General features: G+C 38.3%; 1 protein-coding gene across 13 annotated transcripts; it reads right to left on the bottom strand.

The window, feature by feature from the left end:
* Nucleotides 1-538: 538 nt before the first annotated feature.
* LOC18422704 (protein SAWADEE HOMEODOMAIN HOMOLOG 2) lies at nucleotides 539-25,304 on the bottom strand. 13 transcript variants are annotated; one of them, XM_088860631.1, is made up of 11 exons: nucleotides 24,912-25,304; nucleotides 23,761-24,792; nucleotides 23,240-23,288; nucleotides 22,447-22,532; nucleotides 22,311-22,356; nucleotides 22,081-22,225; nucleotides 9,037-9,100; nucleotides 7,079-7,130; nucleotides 6,537-6,680; nucleotides 6,312-6,431; nucleotides 539-1,305 (listed from the first exon to the last, which is right to left on the bottom strand). In XM_088860631.1, exons 4-11 carry the CDS (start codon nucleotides 22,521-22,523, stop codon nucleotides 880-882), a joined length of 1,074 nt encoding a protein of 357 aa, XP_088716757.1. In that variant the 5' UTR covers nucleotides 22,524-22,532; nucleotides 23,240-23,288; nucleotides 23,761-24,792; nucleotides 24,912-25,304; the 3' UTR covers nucleotides 539-879. The 13 variants fall into 13 exon arrangements, with proteins under 13 accessions (XP_088716757.1, XP_020523605.1, XP_088716760.1 ...); XM_020667946.2 differs by having other exon boundaries at nucleotides 539-1,308; XM_088860634.1 differs by having other exon boundaries at nucleotides 23,235-23,288.
* Between the last annotated feature and the right edge of the window lie 385 nt (nucleotides 25,305-25,689).

A 25,689-nucleotide genomic window follows, 5' to 3' on the forward strand; every position in this document is an offset into this window, starting at 1 on the left:
CGCAGTCTTCTATTCCATGCAATTATGTTGACAATCATTATATAACCAAACGTCTTCCTTGCATGCCTTCAATACCAGCAACCCCATACTAGAGTGTAGCAAAGACATCCAACCAAGAGAGCTATTATGCATAATTTGGAAACACTTAAAAAGTAGTCAATTTGTATTGAAACTGCCCAATTACAAGATGCTGAGCCACAAATATATTCATAACTCCATAACTTCTGATACAGGTGATAAGGTACTCTTTTGTGTTTCCCAGATAGTAAAGTATCTATTTCACTACATGACCCCTTACTATATATATGAAGAACCCTGATGCATATAACCAGCATGATTCAATTTTCAATAATTTACAATTTTCAATGATCTACCACAACATACAATGCTTGAAAGTGATTGAATAAAAAACCTGTCCCTCTTAACAAAAAAGAAAAAGAACAATGGGAACACATAACATCATGTTCACTCATAAATACAAGCTATAAAGTCGTGGAAGATTAGCTAGAGATCAAATCATACAGCTAACAAGCTTATCGAGCTTAAACCCAAATATATAATAAATGAAGTTACAATATTTATCTGGATCCTGCAAGCTCAAGCAGCCAAGTTTCAACAAGGAAAGTTGAGTCACGTTTCCAAAAATTCTTTAGCACAAAGTCCACTCACATATTTCTATATCCAGAGCCGTAGCTCAACTGTAGCGGTAGGTTGGTATACCATGGTTCACAACCCATCTTACAACAAAATTTTCACCTACCCAAAATGGATAAAAACAGTCAAAATATTTCTCTACAACAATATCAAAATTGGCAATAACAGTGGACTTAAAGACACCCATACAAAAAAAGGAAAAGGGGTTAGAAAACATATACAGCCTTATTGGGCATCACCACTAGCTGAAGCCAATGCACCCATGTTAACATCTGTAATTGCCATGCTTTTCTCAACGTTGACTGGGTTAACAGCTGGATCCGTCTCAGTCGCAGCAGTTGCAGAACCTTCTTTAGCCATGACGGGAATAACAGAGGGGTTTTTCTGAATCATGGCAAGAGAATTCACTGACTGTGAAGTCAAGGCACCCAAAGCAATAACAGTATTGGTGTTAGGATCCAACGGTGGTTGCTTTCCAATCTTTTGATCAGCTGATTTAAGTTCTTGGTTGGGGTTTACAATAGCAGCTTCTTTGCCAAGATGAGGTGTGCTCCTTAGATCAACAGAAGACAACTCCTTCGATGCATACAAGAGTTGCAACCGATAATCTGTTTCTGGTCGACGGCAAATCTTCCGTAGTGGTACAATCTCCTGCTAAGGTAGAGAGAATTAGCAAATTAATAGGAAGCACACAAGGTTGAATACTCGATATACATTCAGACCAGGGATAGTTGTATAGATATTAACTGTCAATTCTTTCTCTTTTATCTCAGAATCCCATAAGAAACCCATATTTGCTTTTTTTACTCAAGCTTATGAGAAGAATAAATTTTTTTATGGAAGCACATGTGGGATTGACAAGTCTAAAATACTGCATTTCATTAAGTCCTTTTCATTTCTCTTAGTACTTTTCATTTCACTTTACCTTCATATGTAGAATGCGTTTTTCAGATGCCTGTTTATCAATTCTTAGCACAGAAAGAAGCTCTTCAAATATACAGTCATGGATACAGATACCAGAAATATACAGTCAAGGATTAGATACCACAAGTTCACAACTAATAGAGAGGCATTTGGTCAATATAGAGACCGCTGGGGCGTGGCACCAACGATGGTCAAGTTAACCACACTCAAAAAAAAAAAACGATGGTCCAGTATGTAGGTAAAGAACCTCACAGAAAACTCTTTCCGGTCAATTTCTAACCAATTGGAATTAAAAAGTGCAAAACTGACTTCTTTTGTAAGACACAAGCATGAGTTGGACAACGTGGCATTTGGCTCGAGCTCTATCTGAACCTTGGCCAGTGGTTCAATGTTTATATGAACAACAAGAATGATGGCATAAATGCACAAGTGGCTCAATGTTTATATGACAGCTCTAATCATTTATACATTCCAGGAAATGAGATATTCTAGCAATCTGCCAATCCAGATATTTTTGGTAATTTATCAATCTAGGGATTCTTCAGTAATTTCCCAATAATTTATGTAACTACCAGCCAAAAAGTAAAGTTGTCTTCAAGACAGTAATGCCATTCAAACACCTTACTGTGGCTTCTAAGACAGGTACATAGTTCAAAAAGTCGGCTGCCTGGACGCCACCTAGGCCTAGGCACATGTCCAATGCGTGCTTGGTCCTAGGCAGCGCCTCGGTGCAAGTTGGCCAAGGGCAGAAAAAGGCTCTCGGCCAAAGGCAGAAAGTACCTTTTCTCCCTTGAACAAGGGGGAAAAGGGTTTTAGGGGGTGAGGTAACCTAGCCCCCCCAAATCCCTATGCACCTAGAGCAACCCCAAAAAAAAAAAAGGCGTAAGATCCCTTAAAATATAAAAAGGGTTTTTTTTTTTGAGAATGTTAAGTTTAAAATATAAAAAATAGTTAAGGTCTATAAAAAGGATAAAGGGCTCAAGGGCATTTTCTCTGGCTCGCACGCACGCATGCACGAACGCATGCACGCACGAACGCATGCACGCATGCACGCACGCACGCACACACACACACACACACAACTGGGCATCCTGGACCCCAAAGGTGTATCTGGGACCCCAACAGGACCCTTGGCTGCTTAGGTGCCTGCCTTTGTTATTTTTAGCATTGGCATGTAGTTATTGTAGGGGAGAATGACTATTTGTTAGAACACTTGGCAAGTGGTTCAATGTTTATATGACAGCTCAAATCGTTTATTCCTTCCAGGACATCCATTCAATCACTTTATTATGACTTCTAAGGGGTGTAGTTATTGTAGGGGAGAATTTCTGTTTCAACTGCAAAGAGAATGCAGTGGAGGGGTCTAGTTAGTCTAACCAGTTATTTGAAAAGACTGTATTATATCAATAAACTAAGACTGTTGTGTTACATTTACAATTGACAGTATTGTACAGTATTTACAAAATGGGGTAGACAACCCAAACAGAAAAGGCTGCACCGTCTCACAAACGATGAACAGCGAAGAACTTGCAGATAGCTTCACCATTCAGGAAGGGTTGAGCACTACGGCTGTACTAGGAGCTATAGGTTTACCCAAGACAACTGCTATTCTATTGGACTCGCCAAATATGATGGAATGTGACACTGAGCTAAGCACTAAGTGCAAAAATATCTACAAAGATCTGATCCTGTTTCCAAGAACATGAAGAGACACTGTTAGCCCAGTTAATAGTGTTTTTAGAATCCCCTTTGATAACCAGCGAGCTGCGCCAGCTGCTGTTGAATACTGAGTCCCGGTAAAAGAGCAAGAGCAGCCAGGTATTTAAGACAATGGGGCTCAAGAAAGATAGGATTGTCGACCCCTAGCTGTCCCCCAGCATACCCACAGCTCCTGCCCTTCCTGGCTTTCCTAGTGAGCATCCATCAAAATTGACTTTGACAGTGTCCGCTCCCAGAGGTCACCACAGAGACAATGTAGAGTTGGGAGCCCTACTCACTCTGGCTGGTGCATCCCAGCTCAGTATAAAATCTGAGGTTGAGCATCGAGTTTTCTTTGCACATTCAATATCCATTATTTTGATGCTCTCCTTGATGTGTTGAATGTTTCACTCCTTGCGTTTGAAAGTCGTGTTACTTTCTAGCCAATATATGAGGTCCTCATAAGGATTACACATGACTTTGGAAATGGGGGAGAGAAGTAGGCCAAGAATAGTTCTATGGTTTCTGGGGTAACTAAATGCTTATCAAACAATTAGTTGGTTCCCCATATACCTCCATTGCTGGAACTGAATGAAGATATGGTTCACCATCGCCTTTTACATTCTTTGCAAAGAATAGATCAATTCAGTATGATGAAATCGCACCTTGGTAACTGGTCTACAGTTAGGATCTTTCTCTGCATGGCAGTCATCCAAACAGCTGAATCTCGGCATGTGCTGGAGCGAACTAGGCTCAGTTGACCACATTCAGTGTGGGTGCCTTATTCCTGATAGGTAGGTAGAATGAAGACACATAAACAGGTCGGATGTTTTAGGACACCAAATGAGCCTATTCCTCCCAATACCAGGCAGGTAGAATCTTTGAAGGGCAGAGAGCAACCATTCAAAATCTAGCAGTTTGGTGTCATTAACGTCCCGTAGTCCTAATCAGCATGTGCATCCAACGATTCAGTGACCTCCACGATGGTGAAATTTGAGTCAGGAACCACCATGAAAAACATAGGAAACTGAATTGCAATGGTTGAGACTCGTAGCCAAGTTTCTAGCCAGAAGCAAACTCTTTCCCAGTTTTGAGCAGCAAGCAAGTATAGTTTAGAAAGGGGCTGTATGCCAAAAGTATTACTCCCTATGCTCCCAACATATGCGGGTTGGCATTGGCCATCAATAACCAGCCTGATTCATGTGGTGACCCATATTCTTGCTGAATGAGGAATCTCAAGTGGGGATTCTTGGGCCGCAAATCGCCAAATCCATTTGCCTAAGAGGGAAGTATTCATGTCCTTTTGTGATTTAATACCTAATCCTCCAGCTCTTCTTTGGAGTTACAAACAGTATACCAATTGACTAGGTGCAGTTAGTCGCTACCATTTGCCCTTGACCACGAGAACTCCCTCATCTTTCCAATCTGTTTACTACCTTCATTGGCATGCAGAAGAGATAAACTGAAAATTGGGAAACTAGATAAAGTGGCCTTGTTGAGCGTTATTCAGTGTTCCAAAAACCACAGGGTCACACCCAAAACCTAGGCGGCGTAGGTTCAAAAGGGGGCAAGGGGTAGTTTTAGGTCCAGATTTTCTTTGTAAATCTGGGTTCCCCTAAAACTACCCCAAAAATGCAGATCTACTCAAAAATTCAGTCAGGATTGTGAAGAGAAAAGGGGAGGGGGTTCCCCTCGGCACAACCTCCTTGAAGCTGGGAGTACAGGACTGCCATTTATTACAACCAAAAACACAGATGAAGAAAGAATGCCCGAGATCCAGGATTGCCACCTATTTCCAAAGTCCATTAACTATAGAATCATGTCAAGAACTTGCCAGTCGACATGACCATAGGTATATTCCCAATCAAGCTTCAGAACTAACCCCAAAGACTTAGAGTTGGTGCATGCATATAAGAGAAAAAAGCCTGTTCGAAGATTCGTCGATCATTGACAAAAGCTCCTTGATTGGGTGAGATAATGTCATGAAGGACACTTCCAAGTTAGGTTGCCAAAACTTTGGAAAGGATCTTGTAAGTACTATTCAGCAAACTGATGGACCTGAAATCCTTAATTTCTACTGTCCCTTCAATCTTCAGGACTAGGGTGATGAATGTGGCAGTCATCCCATAATGGATGATATCTCAGTCGTAAAATTCTGAAAAAAGAGCAAATAGATCTGGTGTCAGGATGTCCTTAAATTGATTGAAGAGAGCTACCAGGAAGCCATCAGGGTGAGAAGCCTATCCTGAACCAACTCTTTAGTTTCTCTCCTAATCTCTTCCTCTGAAAAGAGAAATTGCAGGGAGGCAGCTTGGCATTTGCACAGGGTTTTGAAGTTTAAGTCGGTAAATCTAGACCAAGGTAGACTTTGAGCAGTGAAAAACTTTTCAAAGAAACTTCTAATCATGATCCGAGAAGGTTCGATCCGCTTTTGTGATATGGAAGATAGAATTAGCTAGGTGCCTGCAGCTAGATATTTCATGAAAGAAGGATGTGTTTACTGTGTTATTCCTTCAGCCATTTAATTCTCAAGCTTGATACCGATATAATTCCTCCTGCTTAACCACCTTGTTCAGTACACTTTTACCTCCATTCTTCTGGCCCTCTCTAAGGAGTAAAGGATTCTCAACTCCTTAAAGAATCCAGGTTTTATCTCTCTTCGAGAAGACCCTCCTTCGTGCAGAGACTATTGAACTGGAGGTAGCTCTATTCCTTTAATCTGGATGCAGGTAACTGGAGCTTTTTAGTGATCCTAAAGCCTGCCCACCTGCCACTCAGGCCAGTGGCCCCCGAAAGGGTTTTGGCCCCCTAGAAATAGGCTTGGCGTCTAGTAAGTGTGGCCTGAGATGATCTTGCACAGGGTTCTAGAGTGAACTCAAGGGAACAGATTCTCCCAGTCTCAGGAGAAGAGAAATCTATCGAGTTTGGGAATAGTTATTCCAACCATTACCTTTCCATAAATTTAAAGACATTATTTAAAAAAAATTTCAGAAGAATAATACACCAAAGAGCATCATTCAAACATGGACTCTTACCTCAGATTGATCATGATCATAACGAACTAGGAACCTACATCGGCAACCCCGTACATCATGCCTCCTCCTTTGGGCATCAAGGACATGTGCATCGAAATAAAGAGCCTGTTCTTTGCCTTCCTGTAAGGATGGCATCAAAGCAAATCAAATATAGAACACAAGAAATTTCACAGATATAAAGAGGCAATAATTTAATATCAAAGACATATGGAACTTCAATGGAACCTGAAAACAAAGTATAAGATCCCCTGGAAGCACAACAACACATTCCGCAGTTTCACATGGAAGAGAACGCAATCTAACACACTTCTTCACATTAACCCATTCATCCTCTTCTGAACCAAAACCCGAGAATCGCACCCGTACTTCCTGAAACAAGTAAAAATTTCAGAATTAACACATGATTACTTCAGTTTCATATTACATCATGAATAAAAGTAAATTCTCCGCATCTGTGAATCTAGATCAAGATTCACAAGAAAACCACAAGGCCTATATCATAGTCACACTCAGAAACAACTCTCCCCAGAAATGACACTCTAAGGAAATACATAGGGTCACTCGGCATTCACTGTTTTCATTATCCACCCACAGCTTTTCATTTTGACAAGAATGCCAATCCCCAACAGTGTTGGTAGATTATTAAACAAGTGACTGAATGTGCTCCCTATTTAATTATTTGCAAATATGAAAATCTCAACGTTCTATAACTCAAATAGTTGAAACTCTGCTAATTCTTTCCTCTGATAAATTCACAAGCCGCTTACCGGATCATTGGTCTCAAACATTCTATGAGAAATAAAAGCTGCAACATCATACCTGTCGAATGCAAATGTGGCAATGTTAGACCAAAGGTTTCAAGACACAACTGATTGTTCGCATTTAGCGTTCCTTAAAATATAAGCAAACAAAAATCTCATAACAGTAAATACGAAGATAGAAAATCAAATATTAATATTTCCATCATAATATTTGATGGCAAGTTCTTTTCTTCTTCTTTTTTTGAGTATCCTTCTTTCCATGGTTAACTTGGATGGAAAAAGTAAATTTTGATTTTTATGCAATACTTTTCCATGTTGACTTTTGTTAAACAATGTCTTTCCATCTTCACAATGGGAACATATTGCAGAACCGAACGTTTTACTAATAAAACTCACATGGATGCAACCAGGTTAATGGTAAAATTACAAGCAACATCAGACCATTAATTTAAATCTACACTATAATCAGAAACAGTTATTAAAAGTCACAGGGCAGCGAAAGGCAGTCAACAGCAAGACATGGCAGATGCATCCTGAAAAAGGCATATGGCACACTTCAATAGCCAATAGAGCTCAGAACTGTACCATTTGAAAGGGGTTTTACTAAGGTAATGCTGGTGAAAATCTAAAACAGTCAGGTATTGCAGATTCCTACAAAGCATATGTGATCAACTTCTACGAGAGACTCCATTTTTGAGGATAGAAACACAGCGACGCCTGGAGCACCCGCATAAATCATGATAGAAATTTCGGGCCTGAACATATTTCTTTGGTGACAAATTTTAAATGCCTTTTTTTAACCCCAGTCAAGAAAAAATATGTGAGGTTATCCCAGATGCTACAAAAGAGATCAATCCCAGCACTGTTTCAATATTCCGAGTTTCTGGAGCACCAGCATCAATCTGATGTTCCAGCCACTGTTTTGAATATTTCTTTTTTCTTTATCCTAGTTAAGATTAGGTGAGATTCAAAGTTACATAATAGAATTTGTGCCTCAACAGCTAACCACCGAGCCAAAAGTCAAAACCCCAAAGATAAAACCTAAAATTGAATTCTTCCTTCCAGCATAAAGAAGTTCAAATGGCTTCCCAGGGTTGGTCCTATGAGACTTTGTAGATTAGACATCTAGGGGAAATCACTTTATTTCTGATACACCTCTATTAGTATCTCCTTCTCTAAAAAAAATAAAAAAAAGAATTATTATGGCTGCTGCAGGGTGCTGATGTTCCTCCAGACTGCAAGACACCATCAATTTTCACCAGAAGGAACTCTTAAGGATAAACAGCTATATTTAGTGCCAATTTGTTCCTCTACTGAGCTGTTCCAAGGCAGGTGCTCAGATATCATAGTTCATTACTGAGATGCAAAGTTGCAAAAATCAAGAACTGGCAAAAGACCAAAGTCAACGAACACTCATCTCTAATTACTCCCCCAATCACAGATTAACTAGGATTCCCTTCACCAAGGAGCTGCTCTTGAACTTTATTTTTTTGGTATAAGTTGACAGGCTGCTCATGTTCAAACTTCTATTAGCATTTTATCACTGGAATACGCTACAGTTTGAGGAATAGATTCTAGCCAAATGTTTAAGAATTATGAAAAGAAAATAATAAGTCCTTAGCATGTTAGATTCATAAAAAATAACAATCTTTATCTATGTTAATTTCAAGGCCCAGCAAACTGTCCAATATGACAGTTCCAAACATCCGGTCATATGTTATAGTTTCAGTCAGCTAATGTATGTTTTTGTTTGCACATATTACCTCATCTCTTTTAAGAAAGAAAAAATTTGAAATTAGGAGACTGATTCAAAAGCAATGTAAGCTTAATTTAAAACGCCCATAAAATTGATATCTCCTCAGAAAAAAATCTAAATAGGGAAAAAAAGGCAGTGTTACAAGATCCAAGCTATGCAACAGAAATACCCCCAAAGGAATTATAGCAGAAGGATGCAAAATACTCACCATGCCCCATCCCTGGCTGATCTAGCTTCAAACTCCAATTGTGGACCATCTTGGGCATGTCTTCCTGCACTTCACAAAAGTTAATAATTTAAAAAAATATCCAGGTCACAACCTATAAAATGTGAGTACATTAGTAAGGCCATAAGAGTTGCAAAGTTCACATACAAGGAACCATTGGCCTAGATTCTATGAAGAGTGGTGCAGGGAATAATATGTCCTGAAATACCAAGGTCTGCTACAATGTTTCAAAAAGCGCTAGGCGGGTGCCCAGAACCAAGGTGGACCCAGTAGAAAGAAAAATGTCTCTATAGGCTAACAATATAAATATAACTATATAACACATACAAATTAAGGATTTCAGGCACATCAAATGTAGCACACACTCCTCCATACTCCATAACCATAAGTTCATATCCAATTATCCATAGTTTGATAATCCACATTCGAGAGTCCACACATAGTTAAAACTTAAAATTTACCAACCAAATTACCAAAGTTACCAAACCAGTGCATCACAAATCCACATTACACAACCAATAGGAGGAAAACAAAAATGACAAAAAATACTTGAAGACTCAAAAGAATCTTCAATCATCATTCATCATTCATCATTCATCATTCATCAGTCATCATAAAAAAAAAGTAGGGTCAGCTGCATCTGCATCATATGCATCAGAGTCGATGCCATCATCATCGTAATCATCTCCCTCCTCGACATAATGGCCGCTCTCCTCTGTTTCTTCTGGATCTTCCTCTACTTCCTCCTCTTCCTCCACCCTCGTCCTTTGTGAAGAAGATATAGTGGCCCTAGGAGGCCGGCTGATGTCCGTGAGGCATCCATGACCATGTCCCATGTCAACCCTTCATGCCCCTTGACCTGATCATCATCAACCAACCACTCCATAGCATTGTTCATATTTTTTGATTTGAGGGAGGTCTCTCTTATCTCTTTTAGCAAACCTGTCATTCAAGAATCGATTATACTTAATATAGACTAGGTCATTGAGCCTCTTTGATTCAAGCATGTTCCTTTTCTTTGTATGAATCTAACAAAATCAAATGGAATTAATTAATATAAATAATTAAATATATAATAGTATTACTACAAACCTAATAATTGCTAGAGTACTAAATTACTAATACAAATGACCATCTCAAAAGTACAACAATTTCGCTCACAATCGGAGAGGTAGTGCTTAGGCTTAAGATCCGAATGGCCTACTTTTGTAAATTTGGAGCCTAACACCCAAGTTGGCTCCACCAATTAGCTGCAAATTAATTTTGAATTTACAATTGTTAATGATATATTAACTATTAAGATATAGAATAAATAAATAATAGAATCATAGAAATGAAACTTGATTACTTGAACTTGATGAACTTAAAAATATTATTACCTGGATCAATTTTGGTCCTTTGCCTTATAGCCATTGGACTCCTAAGAGACTTTAATGCGCACTTGTAACTTATTAGCTCATCAGCGTATAATATCTTGGATATTCGGATCAGGGACTAACACATTTACACACTTATTAAATCCGGTCATAATTGTGTCATTTGTGTGTATATCCCTATCAGCATAAAAAAAAGCTGGGCTCAAATAATAACCAACTGCATACAATGGCCGATGTTCCCACTTCTCATCAATAATTCCCAAATAGGCTTATAGCGGCTCTCATCATGATCTAAATTTTGGGCTACCTCTCTCTTGCATCTCTCCATAGCCTCATATATGTAACCCATAGAAGCCTTGTCACTGTCAACCATGCGAAGGAATTTAACAAGAGGAAAAAATACCTTAAGAGCACCTTTCACCCGTTCCACTAGCAATTACAACTCCCTTTCTATTCCCCCTAATCATGGATTGTTGTCGTTCTACTTCTACCTCTTGAAATCCCTCCCCGTCCTCATCACTGTCATCATCATCATAACCGACCCGAACCCCAGACCTCATCTCTGCTATGGGTGCTTGTCTTTCATTTTTTTTCATTTTTCAAGACTCAAAAAAGTTTTTATCTCCTCTTTAACAGCATTAAGAAGTTTTTTACATGAGGCAACAACCCCCCTGATACCAGCAAGATGTTTCTTGAACCAGTTTATACCCCTTTTTATACCCTTTTCACAAAACTTGCATCTTATGCAATTTTTATCCAAATGATTCAGGTTGTAGCCATATTTCCAACGAGTATTTCAAAAACCGTTAGGCAGCACCTAGGCTGCCGAGGGGTCCAAGCCACCTGGCGCCTAGGCAGGCCCAGAACCTGGGCGGCCCAGTAGAAAGAAAAATGTATGTAGTCTAAGTGTCTAAGTCTAACAGCATAACTATATAACATATTAACACATAATTCATAATCCATATTTTCATGAATGAGGAGAATTTAGATAGTCCATAATCCATATTTTCATACAATGCTAGAACCATACCAATATACACACAAAAGCATACACACAAGAGTTAGATAGTAGAAACTAGAAACTAAAAAAATAAGAAAGAGAAAATATACAATCTAAGACTCAATAGTCAACACCAAGAGTCGAGCCGACTCAAACGTCTTCATTCTTCAGTCATCATCACCATCATCATTAGAAGGAGTAGGGTAAGGCCATCATCATCAGAGTCGTCTCCCTCTTCAACATAACACTCGTCCTTCTCTGTTTCTTCTTAATCTGCCTCTTCCTCCTCTTCTTCTACGTCCCTTTTACTCTGTGCAAACGAGGCCCTAAGACTCTTGGCTGTTCTACCTGGTGCCTCTTCACCCTTTTTTTTCTTTTTGTGCTTCCCTAAACTCAAATATTGTATAATCTCCTCCCTGGAAGCCTCAAAAAAAATTTTACACAAGACAACATCCCCCTTAATACCAACAAGGTCTTTATTGAAACGGTAAATACCCCCATTAGTATCATTTCCACAATAATTACACCTAATACGATTTTTATCATTCAAATTCGGGTTATGACCATACTTCCAACCCGGATTACCACTTCTAGAAAAACCTGGAGAAGATATTTCCATAGAACAAGGCTCATTTTCTTCCTTTTCTGATTCTATTAAATTCAAATATTGCCTAATCTCATCCCAAATAGCTTCTTCAATAACTTTTTTACAAGGAGCAACATTCCCTTTAATACCAGCAAGGTATTTCTTGAATCGGTTAATACCCCCATAGGTATCTTTTTCACAAAAATTACACCTTATACAATTTTTATTGTTTGGTTTCAGGTTATAACCATACTTCCAGCCCGAATCACTTTTTCTTGAAGAACCAGAAATAGATCCATTCAAATGACAAGGATTTTGTTCTGGTTTGTGTTTTACTAAACTCATAGATTGGTTAATCTCCTCTCTGATAACTTCAAGAACATTTTTATAAGGCGCAACATTCCCCCTAATACGGACAAGATATTTCTTAAACTGGTTGATGCCCCCTTTTGTATCTTTTTCACAATAATTGAATCTTTTGCAAGTTTTATCCAAAAGATTCGGGTTATATCCATATTTCCAACCCAGATCACCACTTCGATTAGATCCTGAAGAAGACATCTCAAAATAATACAAGCAATCTAAAAAATAAAATTTTGCACTTACTTTGATTGCTCAATCTCCAAACTTCCACCTCTGAGATGTTTTCTAGTGCTAAGTCTTCAAAAACACCCTCTAATAGGCCTAAAAAAACTCTAAAACTAAATCTAATCTTCATGGGTGTTGTTTGGATCCATTTCCCATAACTTTTAGAAACACTTTGATCCAATGAAAATCACAAAATCTAGTTTCTTTTTAGGTTTTTTCTCTCTCTAAAATGGGCTCTAGTGGGTTTAGATTTTAACTGAACCTAAAACCCACCTTTAAAAATATTTTTTTTCACAAAAACTGAAAAAAAAAAAACCCCTCAACAAATGGCATTTTTGCCCCTGAGCGGGGCGTAGGCCCTGGGCAGCCGCCCAGGGCTGGGCGCTAGGCGCCCGTCTAGGTGGGTGCCGTATCGCCTAGGTACCGCCCACCTAATTTGGCCGCCTAGGCCTGGGTGATGCGCCCAGGCATTCTGGACCGCCTAAGCATTGTGCGGTCTACTTTTTAAATCACTTCGATTAAATCATGATAAATACATCTCAAAATAATATAAGCAATCAAAAAAAAAAATTCACTAAATTTGATTGCTCGATCTCCAAACTTCCACCTCGAAGATGTTTCTAAGGACTCAAAATCTTCTAAAAAACCCTTACATAGATTTATAAAACATCCAAAACTAAATTTATATCAATGGGTGATGCTTAGATCAATTTTTCGTAACTTTGAGAAACCCTTTGATCCTATGGAAATCACCAAAAACAAGTTTTTTGGGTTTTTCTCTCTAAAATAGGCTATAATGGGTTTAGGTCTCAAATGAACCTAAAACCCATAATTTTGCCCCTTTAATATCAAAAAAAAATGACAAAAAATTGCCCTCAACGAGGGGCATTTCCGCCCCTCGACGGGGCGCAGGCCTTGGGCACTTGCCTAAGCGGGTTCCCTTGCACCTAGGTAGGCGCCCAGGGATATCCTGCCTAATTTGGCCATCTAGGCTCGGGCGATGCGCCAAGGCCCTCTAAACCGCCTCGACGGCCTCCGCTTTTTAAATCATTGGTCTGTTATGAAGTTTTTGACATTAGATGTCTCTTTAGACAAGATAGCACAAGCTGGTGTTTACTTCCAATATGTGGTTCAATACAATGCTTGCATGAGAAGGCTTTTTGGCTGAACTTGCCCAAATAATAATAGGTAATAGTTAAGAATACTAAAGATAAGTCAACAATATGTTATTTCATACGAGGGCCTGAATAAAGCCAAAAAAAAGGAGGAAACAAATAGAGGAAGAAAACAAGTATGACCATATGTGTTAGAGTTTCATGACCAAAGTTCATGTGCGCAACTGTAACTTGAATTTTATTGGTAACCTAATATCTCTCAAAATGTTAAAAAAGGTATCCACCTTGCAACCTAGGCAGGTACCAAGGCGGTGGGGACTAGTAGCCCGACTAGGCGGCCAAGGTGCCAACTACGAACCTGCCTCAAGGTGAGTGCCCAGGCAACGCCTTTTATCCTCACGTGACTTTGGAGGAAAAACCCTTGGTGGAAACATAATTTCCCCCCTCTAAAGTGGGAGGAAAGGGTTTTGGGGGGGCTTTGTAAACCCCCTAAGCGTATTTCGGTTGAGTGCCCCATAATCCATAGTGGATTTATTTTTGTTCTTAGTGTCAATTTTCTAAGATTTGGTAACCCAATCTTATTAAATTCTCTTAAACTTAATCGAAAAATTGTTTCTTTCTATTTAATTTTCTTGTTTAGTTTCTTATTCTTGTATATTTTTTTTTTTGAAGATAATGTTTGGATTTGTGCCCCATAATTCAGAGTGATTTTTTGTTGTGCTTAGTGGCAATTTACTAAAATCTTTAAAATAGTGAAACTTAATCAAAAAAATTACTTGTTCGGCTTCTTCTTGTATTTTTCTTAAAAATTAATTATCTTTTAAATGAAGTTTCAATTTTTCAACACATTTCAGGTTTTGATTAGGAGAACATGTCTTCTTCTAGTTCTAGCAAATAAACTGATCCGGGGTGGAAATAAGGCATGTGCCCTAATCCAAATGATAAAAATTGTGTGGAGTGCAAATTTTGTAAGACAAAATACAATAGCAAAGAAAAATTTAGCCAGTATGAGAGGGGATGTGACCCCATGTACCCCAGTACCTGTAGATGTTAGAAAGGAGATGTTGGATTATCTAGAAGGGGTCAGAAACAAGAAGGAAACAGCAAACTAGAAGATATCACTAGGTTAATTGATATTTGGGGAGACAGAGTGGATGACGAAGTAGCTCAAGAATGGGGCCCCATCAATATGCCATTAAATAATGGGCTGAGAAGACCTAAACCAAGGGGGCCTATGGATACTTATTTTCCACCCCCTGCTCCTGAGGTTGCAATTCGCAAAAAGGGGCAGACAACTATTGAAAACCGATAAAAAAAATAAAAGGTTGATCAATATGTTGCAAGATGGGTCTATCAAGGTGGCATCTCATTCAATGCCACTAGTTTGAAGAGCTTCCAGATCATGATGAAAACTGTGGGGCAATAAGGGCCAAGATATAAAGTGCCATCACCCTATCAACTCAGAGAGCTCAAAGAGTCCTTGCTTAAAAAAGAGGTGGAACTCACTAACGAATATTTCAAGACTCACAGGAACACATGGGGTAGATATGGAGTCACGATAATGACTGACTCATGGACCGATAGAAGGCATAAGAGCATTATAAATTTGTTGGTAAATTGTCCAATGGGGATGCGGCTCCTTGAGGGTATTTTTTGTTCATTTTTTTAATACTAAAGAGGTAAAATTGTGGGTTTTAAGTTCCTTTGAAACCTAAAACCCATTAGAGGCTATTTTAGAGAGAGAAAACCGAAATAATAATAATAATAATAATAATAATAATAATCTACTAGGCCGTTCAGGTTCTAGGCGCTCACCTAGGCGCTGGGCAGCCTGGACCCCCCGACCGCCTAGGTGCCGCCTAGCGCTTTTTGAAACACTGCGAGAGATGGTGGCCTATCTAGTTTTAGCACCATCCTTTTGGAATGGGGTTACTCGCGTCCTCGCGACCTTTGAACCTTTAGTTAAGGTTCTGAGCCTTGTTGATAGTGAGAAGGAGCCAGCTATGGGTCATATATCCAAAACATTTGAGGTTGGGAAGGAGCAGATCTAGATAAATTTTGATTACAATGAGAAGACATACTGTCCAATTTTGAAGAGAGTCGAAGATAAATGGGACAGCCAATTAGAGAGGCCCCTTCAAATATTGGTACTTAGGGATGCTTTATGTCAGCAATCAACAAGTGTTTAATGAAACTCATCCCTAGTATAGAAGAACATGACCAAGTGTCAAGAGATTTAAATAAGTTCGATTATCACTTGGGATACTTGGTACAGAATTAGCAATAAGGCAGAGGAAGACACTCTTTCCTGGTAGGTTTCAATTTTGACTTTTCATGGTGAATTTGTTATTTCAGTATTTTGTTAGTTAGTTCTAGCAGTCTAGGTAGAACTAACACCTATTTATATAGAGTTCTACTATATTTATTTTTAAGGTTCATGGTGGACTAATCATGGTCAAAGCACTAGGCACTTACAAAAGATCGCGCATTTTGAGCTTGACATGCACCTCATCTGGTTGCAAGCGCAACTTTAGTTCCTGTGAAATCTCTTTTTCCACACATTAATATTTTTAATATTGCAAAATCTTTCACAATTTCATTAATCATTTGATTCATTACATTTGACTTACGAGATACATAAAAATAAGAGAAATGGACTTGAACACAAAAGACTAAACGACCTCATCTGCATTCAGTATAATCAAAAGCTCAAGGAATGTTACCGAGAAAGGGATAGCATTGACCCCATTGTTATCAGTGAGATCGATGATACATCTGAGTGGTTGGTCAATGCCGAAGATGATCCCGCATTCGAAGGAGAAGACTTGACTTGGAGCCAAGTATGGCGGGCAGCTGGAAGTCAATTAAGCCGTACGAGGGCCACAAGATCTCAATCTCGCCGAAAGGGAAAGAAAAGAGTAGGAAGGAAGACGAGGCAGATTCACAGGAGACTGGGGAAGAAGAATAATATATAGAGGAGGGAGACGACTCCGATAATGACAGCATGGCATCATCATCATCATCAGATGGTGGCTTTGGTTGTGGGCATGGTGGACCAGGTGGTCCTTGTGCACGGCGAGATTGTTGGCTTTGGTGGTCTTGGTAGTGATGATGCAACTCAATTACCAAACTGAGTTCGCCATCATCACATATTTACATGGTCATATCTGATGTAATGTTGGGGCTTGAGACTTGGGAATGTGGAGTTTGGACTTCTTTTTAAGAGTTCTTTGTTTCACTTAGCTATGATGAAGCGCCATTGTGGAATGATGATATTGGGTAAACTGTAATTGTGTATTACTATTAGACATTTTTTTCTCTTTCTTTTTTATTCAACTTTTAAGACTTCTACCAATTCAATGGCAATTTTATATATGATAATTGATATTTGATATATAAATATATATTGATATATGTATGAAATATGGTGTATCAGTGACTTAGATAATGTGTTTTACTAATATTTCTAAAACACTACTGTTTTTTATATAATTTAGAAGCAAACAAACCCCTCTTAGTAGCTCCCCTGGGGACTAAACCCCTAAGTTTCTTAGAAAACCGCCTTGTGAACAAGGAAAAGTTTCTTAGAAGACTGCCTTGTGAACTAGCTGCCCATCTAGGCAACCGCCTTGCCACCTAGGCAGCCAGCACCCTTGGCCAACTAGGCACCAGCATCTGCTTTTTGAACATTGATCTGTCATATATTGATCCTGAGCATTCCTGATCCCTAGGCCTAATTCTATAGGGTTCAAGGGCCATGACCAGGAGGTATGGGGCGCCAGCAGGGCGCCAGCAGGGCGCCAGCAGGCCCTTTGGGCGGGGTGGGGCGCATGGGGGCGGGACCTCCCGACCTGAAATCATAGCAGAATTTATAGGAGTATTTTGAGATATGGATATGCTTCTTTGGGGTTAAGTTAGGACTTCAGATAGTATATAAGGTTTCTATGTGTTTTTGGCTCAAATATACGTTATGAGAATCTATATAAATGCCTAATAGAACTCCATGAAAATATTCATCAGAGCAGGAGAGAACAAGAAAGAAAGTTAAGATATAGCGAATAGAGGCAAAAAAGGAGACTACGGAAGTGCATTGTAGCAAGGGAGTGAGAGAAGTACATCAAATACAATAATGTTATTGGAGTAAGGTATAAGGCTAATGCCCATAATATATTATCTTCCCAATTTCAGTTCCCCTTCCCTTTTAACCTAAATATTCTTTTTCCATTCCAAAAACGTCGTCCATAAAACAGACGTATGCTAATCTAATAATACTTCTAGTGTTTCAAAAGGCGCTAGGCAGGTCCTATGCGGTCTGGGGGGATCCAGGCCGCCCAGGCGCCCAGAACCTGAGCACCCAATTGAATTCAAAAAAGATTCTGCAGTTATGTCAGTATCAGTTATATGTATTGCAATTGCAGTACATAATTCAAATTATATTACATATTAGCATTTAGCACGCACTCCATACGCATAACCATAATCCATAAGTCGGTTCATACTCCATATCCAATTAAACTTAAAATTTCCAACCAACCAAACTATCAAACCAAGTTACCAAATAGTATCAAACCAGTACTGCAATGCACCACCATGAGGAAGAAAACAAAATTGAATTATGAACCGGTTTATGCCCCCTTTTGTATCCATACCACAAAACTTGCATCTAATGCAATTTTTATCATTATCTAGGTTATAGCCATATTTTCCAATCGGGATCACCACTCCTAAAAATAATGCAATTTACTAAAGCAATAAAACAAATCACTTACTTTGAGTTTGATTGCTCAATCTTCAAACTTCCACCTCAAAGATGCTTCTAAATACTCAAAATCTTCTAAAAAACCCCCTAATAACTTTACAAAACATCAAAAAGTAAATCTAAGATCAATGGCTGATGTTTTGATCAATTTTTGTTAACTTTGAGAACCCTTCAATCCTTAAAAATTCACCAAAAACTAGTTTTTTGGGGGGTTTTCTCTCTCTAAAATTGGCTCCAATAAGTTTTAGGTTTCAAATGAACCTAAAACACTAATTGTTAGGTCTTTAATACAAAAACAAATGACCAAAATTGCACCCACCGAAACTTATTTCCACCCCTGGGCAGGGCGCAGGCCTTGGGTGGCCGCTCAGGCCTGGGCATTGGGCCCCCGCCTAGGCGGGTTCCGTACTGCCTAGGCGGCCGCCCAGGGTCAACTGCCTAGGTTTGGGCGATGCCCCAGGCCTTTCGGACCTCCTAGGTGCTGGGCGGTCCGCTTTTTGAATCATTGATTACTTCAAACGTAAAATAAACAGGGCGCCTATGGCTGCCCTGAGACTGTAACCCCCAGAATTTAATTAAAAAAATACCTTCATTCGAGAAACCTTCATTATGTTCAAACGTGTTATGTCCTTGCAACCGTTGATGTGTACATTTTCTAGCAAATAGGATCTTAGTTTGTCACTTATTTTAATTTATGAGCTGCAAATTTGATTTTCATATTTGCGATTAGTGTTTGGGCAACTGCAAGATAGTGAGAAACCATCGCAAACTCCATCAGCTTGGAAAATATGCTTCGTGTTACTAAGATTCGAAGAAACGATTCCAAGGTCATGAGATGGGTAAGACTTGTACAGCTAAAGCACAAATGAAGAACAAGTGAGGAATATGCGGAATGAGAATGATAATAGGTGCAGCAGTCGAGGTGACAACGATGACGACAACCATGATTAGTGCTACTGGCTACAAAATCCAACATGTTGATACTTCTTTATTTGAAATTGACATTTAAGTCCTTTTGTTAGATAACAAATCGTGAACATGTTTAAGTTAGAAAAAAACAATTATGGAACCTTGTAGCCAACTCATGAATGTTTAAGATTTCTGCACATTTGGATCAACTTTTGCATTTCAATAGTAGCACTAGCAGTTAATGAAATGAATGTATACATATACTGGCTTCAATGATTAAGTTATGTGTCGTAGTGATTAGATTTCTAGGAAAGTTGTGTATCATTTGTGAAGAAAAATCTTCATTTTTTCTTTTTCCCTAATCTTTACAAACTTCTCCATCTATGTTTTAAAACTTAGTACTCAAAGAAAGCTCCCAAAGCAGCTGAAATACAAAGCTTTTCTCTTTTCCAGCTAAACTGAAAGCTCGAATTGATAAAAATGTTTGCCCTCAAAGGTAAATAACTAAATAAATAAAGAAAAGATAGTCATCTGAAGAAATGAATGATATCAACCTAAAAATAACAGAAAATATATGCACAGGGGAAACTCAAATTCAAGTCCAAGTAGGGAGTGAGAATTGGGATGATCACAGAGGTGCCAGCTTGGTTACAGGCTGTCAATGTATACAACTTTCTCACTCCCAGAAAAAAATAGGGTATACACCATCAATGACCTTAGATGTAATACAAGAAAGTGCAAGGTGTGCATTTCTCCTAGAAAATGGAAACCATCCTAGCCTATATTGATAAGACCATTCAGATGGGAGATAGACAGCTGAGCTCAGTCAGTACACAGGCTCTCAATGTATACAACTTTCTCATGCCAAGGAAAAACAGGGTATACACCATCAATGACCTTAGCTGCCTTACAAGAAAATGCATGGTGTGCCTTTCTCCTAGAAAATGGAAACCATCCTACCTATAGTGATAAGACCATTCACATGGGAGATAGACAGCAGAGGTAAGTCCGTACACAGAAATGATATAAAATTTTTATGCAAGTAGGAATATTTTAGGTTCAAAGAAGCCTCCTGAGAAGATATTAGTGAATAATGCTTGCCTTTTATTTATTTAATAACTGAAATTTTATTCAAAAAACTTTAAAAGATGTGATCATCGTTGATCTTTTTCATATCAACATTGTTATAAAAACAATCATATAATCATGCCAACAAAGTAGACGTCCAATTTTTATTTGCCAATATCAAAGCAATAAATCATAATATATGGATTGAATCATCAGTGTTTAAGAATTGAATTCTCGGATCATCAGAAATACAAAAATATGGAAAGATTTTATGGTGATCAAATGATGCATGCAGTAAGTGCGTGAAGGAAAGATCCCACAAGAATGAAATCCGTGGCAATTTGAAAACTAAAGATACATAGAAATCTACACAAAAAAACCTTCAATACCACATCCAAAATAAAACTAATTTTAATATCCAGATCATTGTTAAAAAATTCAGCTGCCCAACCAACTAGGTGGCCAGGCCGCAAAAACGCCTAGGCAGGGCGTCCAAAATGCCTAAGTGGGGCCTAGGTGGCCAAGCCGTCGAGGCAGACGCCTAGTCGGCGCCGTCGAACAACTTGGCCGAGGGCGGAAAAAGGCCCTCGGCCAAGGGCACAAAAGAATTATTTCCCACCCCCCACCGCCAAAAAAGGGGGGGAAAGGGTTTTGGGGGGGTAACCTAGCCCCATAAACCCCCAAAAAAGTATAAGGTTCCTTAACAAACTTAATAAGGGGGCTTGCAGGTTTTGGGATTACATCACTAATTTTTTGTTGCTCTGATGGAAATTAATGGTTGATTGCAAGAAATTAATGGTTAATTGGAGGAATTGAGTTGTGATTTACATTGATTATTTCATAAAGATGGCTTCTTTTATTGTTTAAACGTGATTTTGAAATGACCATTGATGATAAGAAGGACCACTCTCAATGTGTGGTACTAAATTGCAAGGGACCCTCACAAATTAGAATTGGTTGCCATGTTTTGGTTAGATGGGAGATTAATCAAAGAAAAAAATTTATGAAATTTGGCTAAACCCCACAAAAAAGCATAAGAAATTTGACTATGGATCAAGTGTAATGTATGGTTTCATATTACGCAACAAAGAATTTGCGTGAAAAAGTAAAAAAAATGTTGTGTATATTCCTTCATGTATGTATTTGAAGTTACCGGGATATTGTTGTTTGAAATAAATAGACTATAGCACAAAAAAAATGTCTATGTTTTGAAATCAATAAACTGTTACACCTTGAAATAACATCAAGGTGTAATAGATGCCTGCTTCCCTCCCCCTCCCCGCAAAGGTGTTTCTAGGCACCCACCTCCACATTTTTAAATATTGATCCAGATATCTAATGGGATTATGGGCATACAAATCCATGAATCAGTTGGCTGAATAAAAAACATAACATAGACATAAAAAGAGCCCACAATAGATCATAAACATGTTCAGCTACTCAAAGTAACTGATAATGCAAATGTCCAGTTATCCCAATCTTTTCTAATCAATATAATAATCAAAATCAAAAGAAAAAATCAGTGAAGCATTAGAAAACTAAATCAGCTAGACATGAAATGATGATAACTTTCAAATTCCGAACACCAAATAGAAGGCATTGACCAAACAAATGTTTGTCAGAACCTGAAGTCACAGGTGCAGAGTTTGACACATTTCTCGCTGCCGCTGCTTCCTCCCCCCGTGGCAGAGGTGACACACTAAGTTTTCCAGGAGCCTTAATTAATCTTGTCCGTTGTGCATATCGCCTGTTCTGGAACCAATTCCACACCTGTAAAATGTTGAAATGAAGTAATGAACAACGGCCATATAATGTCAGAAGTGGACAAGGCTGGTGGAGAAAGTTCTAATGTTACCTGCTTTGGATTCACAGTCACTTTTCCAGTTCGATCCGGTGATGCACTTCAAAACAGGAAAATTAATTAGTTCTCCTCTGGCCCAAAACAATACTGAAAATGTAGATTCCATTATAGCTTCACTACTTCAATGTACCTGAATTTCTCAGCAAGAGCACATATAACCTCACGAGCAGGTATCCCATTATTTACTTCGCGCAAACAAGCTTCCATCTCCAAAACCTTCAAAAAAATCAAGAGTTATTATGCAAGCTAATAGTTAACTTGTCCAAAAATATGCCCAGAACTTTCAAAACAGGATGAGAGGTCAAGATAGGCCATTCCCAACATCTCTGCCAAGTTTACTAGTACATATGAAGTATGGTAAAAAAGCAACAGAATAAACAAATAGAAGAATATGATCTGGAATACACTATTCCGTTTCAAGACCAAAGAAATCCTGAAGCTAACAGCTCATATAAGAAACTCTATCTTGTTGTAGATGCTAAATGTTAATGACCATTTAAGCTTAAATACTGAACAGCTAAAAGCACTGAACCACATAAAAGGGAAGGGCACAAGGGCATTGGGTGTTTTGGGGGAGATTTAACACAAATAAAGACTCCAGCTCAACAGGGAGTTATTAGATCTACATGACACAAATTCTATAATATAATTGTAACCTTTCTTCTCCAATGAAAGAAAGAAAAAGACGAAACTCTATCTTGTTGTAGATGCTAAATGTTAATGATCATTTCATCTTAAATACTGAACAGCTAAAAGCACTGAACTACATAAAAGGGAAGGGCAAAGGGCATTGGGTGTTTTGGGTGAGATTGAACACAAATAAAGACTCCAGCTCAATAGGGAGTTATTAGATATACATGACACAAATTCTATAATATAACTGTAACCTTTCTTCTCCAATGAAAGAAAGAAAAAGACCTTACATCAATTTTCTTTCTTGTCCAACTACCCAAAAAACAATTTGCTTCCCATCTGTAACAGAATTCTTCATGTTAGAATATTATTTTTAGGAATGGTAACTATCTAATAATTTCCCCATATCTGAGGATATGGTAGGAATGTAATCTAGACAATATTGAACTGGAAGCAATAGCCCAACCTGGAAGGCATTCTTTTATGGACTTCAACAAACTTAAAAATTGAATCTTATCAAGCAAAGAAAAAAAGTTAAAAAAAGAAAAATATATTTCCTAGCTTTGGACTAGTATGCATCAATGCATGATCATTGGTTTTCAGCCACTGTCCACCATTTCAGCCAAGCAATCTATGTTGGCTACAGTTTACAGATGAGAAACAAGCCCAGCTACTTGTTAAAAATAATAATAATAATAATAATAATAATAATAATAATAATAATAATAAGAAGAAGAAGAAAACCCCATTCATACAAAGAAAAAGGAAATGTAGGTAGCCGTTCCTCTCCCTAAACTTGCAAAGCACATACATATGAGCGATGAAACTCAGTATTGAGGATGATCAATAGTAGGCAATCAATTTCCACATGCAAACCACAAGATGCAGCAATCCCATGGGAAGACACTGTGCTAACTCCAACAACATATCCATTTCAATCTCTTCCACACCACTTCAAGTGGCCATCTGAGCATCCCATGTAGCTGTCCTGTTCACATTTTGGGTTTCATTGCATGGATCAAATATATATATTTTGGTTTCCAAAGTCTTCCAATTGAATCTTGATGACGCTATTTGTAAATCATCTCCTTGAAAAAGAGGAAGTTAAGAGTCCATTAATGGACCTCAAAGACCATAGGAATTAATAAAAATTCTTTCAAAACTGACAAATTCAAAGCAATGTGCTCATGACACAAACTTCTTAAGAAATAGATATCTTGAGCTACATAAGTTGTGTTTTTTTCTTTGAGCCCCAAGTCCAATCCCCCCTTCTCAAACGTGATCCAAGGTCACTATGGTGTATGAATTGTTTTTGTTGAGTATGAGTGGACCATGGGAGTGTGTCCATGCCCGTTCTAGGGTTTTACAAAATATTCACTTCCTGTAGACTCTGGTTCCAGCTTGTTATTCTCAAAACCCTGAACCCCATTAATTGCCATTAATCAAAGTATCAAAATCATGAACTCCATAAGAACCCAACCTCACCTTATCACCAGAAGTGGGTAATCCTGCATCCCTTATTGGACCTGTTAGAATTTAACTCAATAATAGAAAATCACATTACCATTAATGAATCATAATACCCACACTCAAAATTATATGTTTTTCTTCATATTCACAGAGAGAGAGCTTCGAAAGAAGATCCACTCAACACAAATGAATCATAGAGGGAATCATAGAAATTGACTTGCTCCCTTATCAGTTAATAACCAAACTAAACTCTTTATATCCTCTTCTCCTCTTCAATCAGAGAGAAACATATGCATCTATGAATCATAAAAATTCCACTTTTCCCCTGAATAACTAAATAACCATCCCCCAACACTTCTTATTCTCTTCATTCCTGATAGAAAGAAGAGTTTCAACTCATCAAAAAAACCATAAAGAGTATCATCAAAAGCATAATGAAAGTCATTGAAAACTGAAACTCATTGAAAAGTAAAGAGCTGAACATGCATGTACCTCAGGAGCAGTGAACCGGAAGGCTGGAGCTCCATTATGTGGAGGCCTCCCCATCTCAATAACCAACTACTCAATTTAATGCCTAATACAAAACATTACAGTAAAGAGGAAATATAGGGGACAGAGAGAAGGGGGATTGGGCATTTACCGCCAAAAAAAAAACACGAAGAATAGATGGAGCGGAAGATCAGAAAAGTTAAGAAAGGAAGCCGGGAGAGAGAGAGAGAGGGGGATCAGAAATTGTAGAATTACACACAAAATATCAGAGAGAGATTAAAAGCTGGAGAAACTATTCTTCGAGAGTGAGAAGCGAACCAAGGGAAAGTTAACAGAGGGGAGGAACATCAGAGACAGAGCTGGGGAATACAAGTTGTTAAACGACTGCAAAAGCGAGAGAGAGAGAGGGAAGGAAAAAATCACGTTTTAAGGCATGGGGTACAAAACAAAATAAACTCTCAACACACATCGTCGTCCGGAAAGCACTTTCAGGGTTGAAAATGTCAGCCCTAAAATCAATTTTCTAACTCCAAACATAAGAATTTGAAACCCAAAAAATACTTCCGGGATATGTAAGCACTTAATTTTAAAGAGTAATCATTCTATAACACTTTTTTTTTTATTATTGTGTGGAAGACTCCAAAAAGATCACGATTAAATTTAACATAGATCTCCAAAAAATTGTGGGACTTGAGTTTTTTTAAAATGGAATTTATATATAAATTTCCCAAACAAACCTTTCTAAGTTCAGTTTTTATACTTCTCCTACCGCATAGAAAAT

Source organism: Amborella trichopoda, chromosome 3, assembly GCF_054954075.1.
Source record: "Amborella trichopoda isolate Santa Cruz 75 chromosome 3, AtrichopodaSantaCruz75HAP2 v2.0, whole genome shotgun sequence".
NCBI classification, from domain to species: Eukaryota; Viridiplantae; Streptophyta; class Magnoliopsida; order Amborellales; family Amborellaceae; genus Amborella; species Amborella trichopoda.